The following is an 8,590-nucleotide window of genomic DNA, read 5'->3' on the forward strand; positions in this document are numbered from 1 at the left end:
TAGACTTCTTACTTGATGACATTTGTGATCCAAATGTAAACAAACCCAACTTTCAACACAAAATTGGAACCTTATACTTGCTTCTTCGTAATTTCTAACATAAAGTAAAAAGAGTACAGAAAATGTTATTCATGTAGTTGAAAAATGACTTAATTGTCATGTAACACCTGCTGTTCATGTGTGACAAAGGCCAGGACAAATGACTGGAATCATAATGAACGAAAATCATGGTTTTTGGTAATGGGTTTTTAAAAAGTATGTTGCATTGCCTCATGAAGATGACATGTTTTAAAGTTTTGAATAGGCACTATTTAGATATTAAAGAAGACATTTTGGACATTACAACAACAACAGTTTCTAAACCAGAAATTGTACGATAGTCTCAAAGATATTTCAACCTTTAATACAACAATGAAAAAAAATCTATTTTAGCTCATCCTTAGTCAGCGTTTATATTTACAAGAACTTATATTGTCCAAAATGTTCATTTATTAGTCATAGTTACACTTTACTGCTGTGACAGACTGAGATTTAAAAAAGAAAATTCATTATGAATACAACTCCAATTTTCTACTTTTTCTCGCTCTTGCTTAACAGATCCCAAATAAATGTCTGTTAGTACAGAACAAGTTATAGAGCACAAAAGTCACTGACTGCAGTGTTCTGTTTGACTGAACACTGCAGTCTAACCCTGATTCCAATCAAAAGGAATGACTTCACATGTAAATGTGGTGATTCCATTCTTCCACAAATACAGATGTGATTCACAGATATAACTTTCAGTGTGTGAAAGAGGAATTTATTGGTATTAATTAATAAAATACTGCCATCTGCAAATTAAATGACCATCAAAGTCATGGTTATGGAATCTGGAAAGGTTTTGTTAGCAATGTCAAACAGCATTTCTTCTTTCACTGTAAACACCTTCACATACCCGGATCCATTTTCAAAATACAAGCAAAGGACTTTGAGCCTGAGTGCATCTCATCTTATAAAATCCATATAAGATAGCTCTTCTACAGCGCAAGAAGTGGTGTTCCTGCTTATCAGTGAGAGCAGATAACTTCAAAATGGAATAAATGCCTTGGAGCTCGAGTCAAGTTGATGGGATTCAGACATCTTTAGGGATTGGTTTGAGCAGGGAGGACATTATTCTCAAAGTGTCCCTGGTTAGTGATGTTCCCAGCCGGGAAGTATCTGGCCACCACAAAGGAAGAACCGTCTGATGCTGTGGCCTTACCCACACCCAGCTTTGTGCTGTTTTTCCACACCATCGCTGTGAAGTGGCCTAGGACAGTGAAATAAAACAAACATATACTGTAAATAGAGAGGAATTAAAGGCAGGGAAAGTAAACAAAAAAAAAAAAAAAAGACAGGACAGGACATGGTTGAAGCCAAGTGCACATGGACTTCAGTTCCTCTAAATATTTATACTTTTAGGAATCTTAATTCTTCTCTCACCTATTCCAAACCTTTGCCCCCATTCCTTTATCTTATACGTTTTTTATTTTCTTCTCTATCAAGGAACTTTATATGATCCGTGTGTATGATTAAGTTAAACAGACTTTGATGTTACTGGAAACCATTAAACCTTCTGAAGGAATAAAGGTGGACTGAAAATGTCATATGACCTGAGGAGTGATAGAGGACTGTGATTCCCCCAAATTTCCCCATGGCCAGTCACAGAGTCATGTGCACTCTGACTGTGTGAAAACAGCACTGGAATAACAACAACCTTGGCTTTGCCTGGGTAAATGTGAAACTGAAAACGATCAAGACCAAGAGAAACAGAGCAAAAAAAGAAACTATACACTGAGAAAAATACATTTAAAGAATATTAGGTTACATTTAAAGAATATTAGCATATTATATGGTGTTTGACATGATTAGACAGGACTGAATCAAAAATGTTATTTTGCATATAACAAACTATGTTTAACTAATGATTGCAAATTCCAGCTGAACAGAGGTATTTGCTTTTGAAATATTAGAAAAATATATTTCCTATTGTGGTAAATGTGTGGCTCAAAGCTTTATTTTTCCAAAACTTTAACAGACGAGTACAGTTATTTTAGTTGTAATTCACTTCCTGATTATTCCCTTGATATTCTCTGGGATATTAAGTGCCAGAATATGAATGCCAATCAAAAAGTCCTGAAGCCTGATATAAACTAGCTTGATGTGTGTCATGTTTACTTTTAGCCAACGTTGACATTTTTCCTAAAAAACACACAAATTAATAATCATTGAAAATATTCAAACTAGTTTTCTGCCTAAAGCAGAATACAGTGACTTTAACTAAGACCTAGAGTTTATTTGATGGTCTCACATATACACTCAAATTGAGTTGATTTTAACTCTTGAGAGAGAGTTAATTCCTTAGGCCTGAATTTGCTGTGTATTATTTGATTAACTAAAATTAATGTTAAAGGGATACTTCACCCGTTGAAACATGAATCTGTATTGACATTGGGTCATATATGTAGTAGAAATGTGAAATTTAATTTTGAAGTTGGTGCCTTCTTGGCCGAGAAATGGCAGAAAGTGTCTTTTTCGCTCATGTGGATGAAAGACACCAAATCCCACAATGCACAGAACCACAGGCCACTCCCACTAAGGTCAGGTTTATAGACATATTTACTTCAACACACACGGCAGTTTCCTCAACTGATTCCGAGATTTCTTCCAGAAGGAATTAGCATCTTGGAAATTCCTGGCAGAAAACGTACTCTATGTCTGTGTCCATAGGCTGCGGCCAGCGGTGGCCCCGGGGAAGCCGAGAAACAAAACCGGCCTGTCGGCAGCAGCCGTCTCGCCACTATATTTATATTTTTTCGCCATTATCAGCTTTCTCCATAGAGCCTGTTAGCATAGCTTCCAAGCAATATGGCAGACTTTAAGTTTTGATTCTGGGAGTGAGTTCCCACCCACTGATCTGTGATTGGTCTGTAGCTTCACTGGTCGAAAATACGAGGAACTAGCCTTGTAGTTTCACCCCGCTAACCTTAACAGCTTCCAATGACGCAAAATGACGATTTTTGCATCATCGTAAGCTCCTTTTCAGACTTAGAAATACAAAGATTTCCCATCTCAGGGGAAAATGAGGGCGGGATGCACGACCATTCAAAAATACTACCAGGTTTCTAATGATACAAAGATTAATGCAAATGGGTGAAGTATTCCTTAAATATAATATTTAATTATTCAGGGTGTAATCTTACATATCCCATATTGTTATATATTTAGATATGCATATAAATATCAGAAAGATCCAATGATTACTTATAATTCCATAATTTACAATTCATTTGATTGGCTGGTTTGCTGTAATTATGCTGTTGGCCAGAGGAGTTTGAACCCTGACTTCTAATATAAAGTGAGAAAGACAGACACAGACAGACACAAACACTCTCGTGTTGAGCCTACCCGTGCCCGAGGAGAATCCAGGACGGTTGAAGTTGTATTGTTTCACTTCATCATACCAGCGGTCTGTCACATCCTTCCCTGCATGTGCACATGACAAAGTGTCAACTCATCATAAAGTGAAATCAGATCATATTCATACATGTTTATAATGACAGTGATGTGAGAAGACTGCACCCTGGAGCTTTTAAATCTCATTCAGCACATGTTAACAGCGCTGCACTTTTTGTCACTGAGTGCTGCGCTGTAGGAGAATGTTTTATGAATCACTTTGAGTCCCCTGCTGACATGTTTTTGCAGTGAGTCATGGTGTCTAAAACACAGTGGGAAGTGGAGGGGAAATAGATCCCAGCTGTTCACTTTCAGGGTGCCTCATTGACTATAACCTACAATATATGGAGGAGTGTGTCCTATTAGAGCTTAAAACAAACTGCAAGCTTCTCAGTAGGATCAAATAAAAAGAGCATATAAAATATAAGTGTGTGTGTTTACTGTGAGTTTACTGTACCGGACTGGTCATAGGAGGCCCATGCCAGGTTCTCTCCACAGCTCCCCCTGCTGGATTCCACACTATGTTTTAGGATCCGTGTGCTGGCCAGACTCTCAGCATAACTATGGGCAGAGAAAAGTGATTGTTAGCACTGCTAAATTATACTAAGACACTATTAATCCAGTTACAAAATCCACTCCTGCACTGGAGAGATTTCTGCTGTAAGTGGTTGAGTAAACTTTAAAGCTCATCACCTCTTAAGATTCAGCATTCCCAGAAGCCTACGCCCTCCGTGTAAACAGTTTAAAATCAACTCAGAGCTTGTATCTTGTGTAATTATTCAAGGTAGGCACTGAAAACAGTTCGTCTAACAGCTTTTGGTAACAGGTCTGATATGAAAACCGGTTAAACTACCATCTACATTAACGATTTAGATGTTGCAAAGTTAATCACTGCAAGGAAATAGGAGTATGTTTTCTAATCTTGTTTTTTCCCTTAGGTTAAAGGTCACACACTGACCCGTCTCATCCACCTTTCTCCCTCCCTTATCTCACCTGTTGGTTTTTTATCAAGTTTAAATTTACAGTATGTAGTAACATCACAACAGTGTATAACATCAAGTGTCAACATCTTGGCCTTATAAAATCTGATTACCGTTTATAATCCAAAGCGTTTATTGGAAATCATGTGATTGCCATGTCAATAGTTAACCACAGTATCTAATGCTAAACTAGGTGTGTCCCTCATCAAAAGAGATAATGTTGCATTTTGACAAGACAGACTCCAGCTTCTCATCATACGTCTAGTGAGCTTCCTAACTCCGATATAGTTTACTATTTCTTTATATGTTATTACCACAACAATTCATAAGAAATTAGCAGATGAGGGAATAACTATCTCCTCATCAGTGGTGAATTATATATTATAAAATAAAGTGGTAAGTGCCTTTACGAACATCAGTTGAAACAGGAGAGACAATATGTTAACCATCATGTTCTACAGTTTCAGTTTTGTCATATTAAGATCCATTAAAGAATAAACTGATTGTGTGGTCTCATTATGACTGTATACTCCCATATATTATATTAATTTCATAAAATTGTATGTCATAAACAGTTACCTAAGGTCTGCATTCTCCTCAGAGATTTGTCTGGTATTAGTAATGTAGCTGCAATTAGTAAAAATGAATTGGCAACACAATGCATTATCACAATCAAAACAAACCTCAATGCTGAGTTACATTTTGTAGTTATATGATTTGACGGGTGATGCTGAAAATGTCGCTGTTATCCAGATCACTTTAACAATCACTGGTAAGCAAAGCCCTCGCTATTCAGGTTTCTGGTTTGATCCGTGTTCATGAACTCACCGGGTTGCATCTTTGCTCAGCTTGCTGCTCAGCTTCAGTGGAGGAGCCTGGTGCTTCCCTCTGAACTCATTGTGGCACTGCAGCACCTCTTGTGCAAACTGCTTCGAGGCTAAGATACAGACAGGTCAAAGACAGGATGTGTTAGACAGCCAGAGAGAGACAAATGAGACACTAGAATGAAACATAAGGATTCAAAAGGGAAACTCAATCTTATACTGTATTGAGACACAGTCTAATTTTTGGTTGTTTGCATTTTATGGTGTGTTTTTCGTACCTGATTTTGGCATAGTATACTCTTTAAACTGAGTTGATTAGCAGTAAAAATTTATTTATGCTTGAAAAAATTGGTCAATTTATGGATTATTAGAATTGCTGAATTTAAATGAAAGTCTTTTTTTTATATTCCAATAATTTTTAATTAATTTCCAACTGAATTAAATGTTTGTTATAATTTTGAATTGTGATGATGAAAACAGTTAAAAATGATTAAAAATAAATTGAATAAAAATGCTGATGTAGATTTAGAGATCTTGAGATAAGCAAACCAGGTATGTATTTTTTTCTTTTGTTAAAGAATGGTAACCTTTTCATTTTTATTTTTCTCCCTGTATTATTTTTACTCAACCTACTAAACTCCAAAAGATATCTTAACATTGTTTAAATGTTGTTTTCAAATACAAAGCATTTAGAGAAAAAAGGAGCTGAGTAGTCCTCTACTGTCTCCCCTGCCTTTGTTTCACTTCAGGCAGATATTGAAACTGACAAAAGCTCTTGACAGCACCTGAAGGCGTGCTGACCTCAGACATTGAGTACAACTCCATGACAGATGATGAAGAAAACGTCATCCACACAACCCCCCTCCTGAGTGGTGCCTATCACTCACTGGCCTTTTCACAATCTCTTGACTGCTCAGACAATAGGCACATTGAGACTGCCCCACTGACAATTACCAAAGCAGTGAGCCTACTTAGCATGCTACAAGTTGAATCTTAGCTAAGGATTACTTTTTTTTAATGTCCTATACCCTTTTCAAAGTAAAAATCACACATATATTAGATAAAAAAAGCCCCACAAAGTTTCATGAGGGCAAAGTTCTAACTCAGGCCAAATTGCTACAATCAAAGTGAAAATCTTCAGGGTGCAGTTTTCACTTACCTGACTTTCCCATGGTGCTGACACAGGAAGCCTTCAGTTAGATCAGCACTCACAAAAGTAGCCTCCCCTCTTTCTTGTTTACTGTTCAAGTTCTCTTTTTTTGTGTGCCTCACCCTCTCTTCAGTTAGTGCTGTCTATCTACCGCTGATGCTTTCAAACAGCTGCCAAAGCCTTCATTTCCATCAATTCCTTTCATTCCCCGATGAACTTACAGCAGTTGTGCAAAGTTCCTCTTTAGTAATTTTTCTGGATGTTACGCAACATTCTTCTTCCTCTATAGTTTTCTTTCACTTCATTTAACTTAAAGTAACCTGCCTGTTTCGCTTGAGGCCACAAACCCTACTATCTGTCTGTCTGCCATTCCCTGTGTGAACACACCCACTTAGTTTTAACAGAACATTCCTACAAATGAGAGGGGAGCCCCTGCAGTTGCTGGTGGTGACATCATCTTTGTGAGACACACGCCCTTATATGGCTCTTGTGTGGATTCTTGTATTCTGTTACTTGGCTCTTCTCACAATCTATGCTGTCATGATGCTTGATGCAGCGTTTTAAGGACAATAGTCAACTCTGACATACTGAAGGCACACTAAACATGACACCCACTTCTATTTCTGAGCTGTCCTACTTTTCTCAACATCCTTTCGCTTTCACTTAAGCTTCAAATCTCTCCACACATAACAACTTAATCGAGGATTTCCCGGTTTTTTAAAGTCCCTTCCAGTTCAGTAAGTTACCTCACGCACAACCAATTGTAAAAGAGTGATTCCTTTACCACCACCCCTGATGAAAAAAGCAATGACTGAGCTGTTTGCAGACCGCAGTTGACACCCAGGTAGAGACAGAATCACCATTCATCATGCTGCGGAGAAGGTTTCTGCAATTTGTTAAGTCTGTGTGAGGTATCCTTCCCTCTGAGCTTTAATGGTATTTCCCCTCTGGGACATTTATCAATTCAAAAAAAGTATGTGACACCCTTTTTATAACAAAAGGAGCAATGTTGTGCAGCAGAAACTCCAAATTGATTACCTCATAGATTACTATGCATCCCATAATTCAGCTGTTGAAAGTCTCTCTTCATGTCTAGTACAGGCTACAGCTTGTACAAAGAATGAGAAAAATGACCTTTTGTTACGCCCTAAATCAATAAGACTTCATTGTGTCAGCATCAAAAGTGTGCTGATGAAGTTGTTTACTATGATTCTGCAGAATGGTAAATGTAACTTCTTCCACACTATGTATAGCAGGAATTAATAAAGGTCAATACACAATTCAGTGCCTAAACATACACCAGGATCCCAGGAGGAGGAATCCTACATCGTTTGAGTCCATGAACTATGTTCTAAAGAAATACGAGGGTGAAACTTCTTACCAAAACTTTGGTTTATAATCACATTAATGCAAAAAAAAAAAAATGACATTATCATATGACTATGATGTACTTTGTGCTCAGAGCTGAATAGTAATTAGCAGGTTTACAAACTAAATCAGAATGCGTAACATTACCTCCTGAATGAAGCTCAACGTAAATTAAAGCAGAAAAACAGTTTCATACTCTTCATACATTAGTCATCATCCATTCATGTCACTCTCTCTCTTTCGCTTTCTCTGTCTTCCTCCTCAGGTGATCAGCTGATTACTCTTACACTTTAAATGCTTATCTAACCATGAGCTCTATAGACCAATCATCCATTTTGTTGCTTCAGTTTGATTGCTGCAACCCTCCTCCACCCCAGTCTCCTCCATTCCTCCTCAACAGGGTCCAGGTCGAGCTCCTCAGAAGTCCACTCCTAATCACATCCAGTATATTTCCATCACTACCATCACACCCAGGGTATCCTATCTGCTGCCGGCCTCACTACCCCTTAGAGTAAATGATGACATCATGATGGAGTCTAAACACCAAAGCGTGGCACATTTTCTCCCTCTTCCAAACTTGTAAATGAAATAGTTCACTCATAATCAGGTCTCCCCTCATCGAAATATAAACCAATAACTATTTTCTGTGATAGCCTTTTCCAATACTAGCTTTAGAATGTAGCTCAAACCATTACTGTTTAGTCTCACAAAAAACTAGCATGACTGTGAACTCTGTCTCTTGATGAATCATCTCTTTCCATGCTTTTTTATTTTTTTCTGTCTTGGCAGCTGAT

The 8,590-nt window shown here is 37.6% G+C and overlaps 1 protein-coding gene across 1 annotated transcript; it reads right to left on the minus strand.

Moving 5' to 3' along the window:
* Positions 1–387: 387 nt before the first annotated feature.
* glipr2l (GLI pathogenesis-related 2, like) lies at positions 388–6,822 on the minus strand. Its single transcript, XM_020648540.3, has 5 exons — positions 6,438–6,822; positions 5,283–5,391; positions 3,932–4,035; positions 3,427–3,504; positions 388–1,288 (listed from the first exon to the last, which is right to left on the minus strand). The coding sequence occupies exons 1-5, from the start codon at positions 6,448–6,450 to the stop codon at positions 1,122–1,124; spliced, it is 471 nt and encodes a 156-aa protein (XP_020504196.1). The 5' UTR covers positions 6,451–6,822; the 3' UTR covers positions 388–1,121.
* Positions 6,823–8,590: the final 1,768 nt, after the last annotated feature.

Source organism: Labrus bergylta, chromosome 8 (assembly GCF_963930695.1).
Source record: "Labrus bergylta chromosome 8, fLabBer1.1, whole genome shotgun sequence".
Classification (NCBI taxonomy): Eukaryota; Metazoa; Chordata; class Actinopteri; order Labriformes; family Labridae; genus Labrus; species Labrus bergylta.

What these genes read in the sequence shown, in the direction of transcription:
- glipr2l (XM_020648540.3), bottom strand. An exon ending in CTGAGCAAAGATGCAACCCG is followed by an intron (nt 4,036 to 5,282) that starts GTGAGTTCATGA and finishes CTCTGCCCATAG; the next exon opens with TTATGCTGAGAGTCTGGCCA. An exon ending in TGGATTCTCCTCGGGCACGG is followed by an intron (nt 1,289 to 3,426) that starts GTAGGCTCAACA and finishes TCACTGTCCTAG; the next exon opens with GCCACTTCACAGCGATGGTG.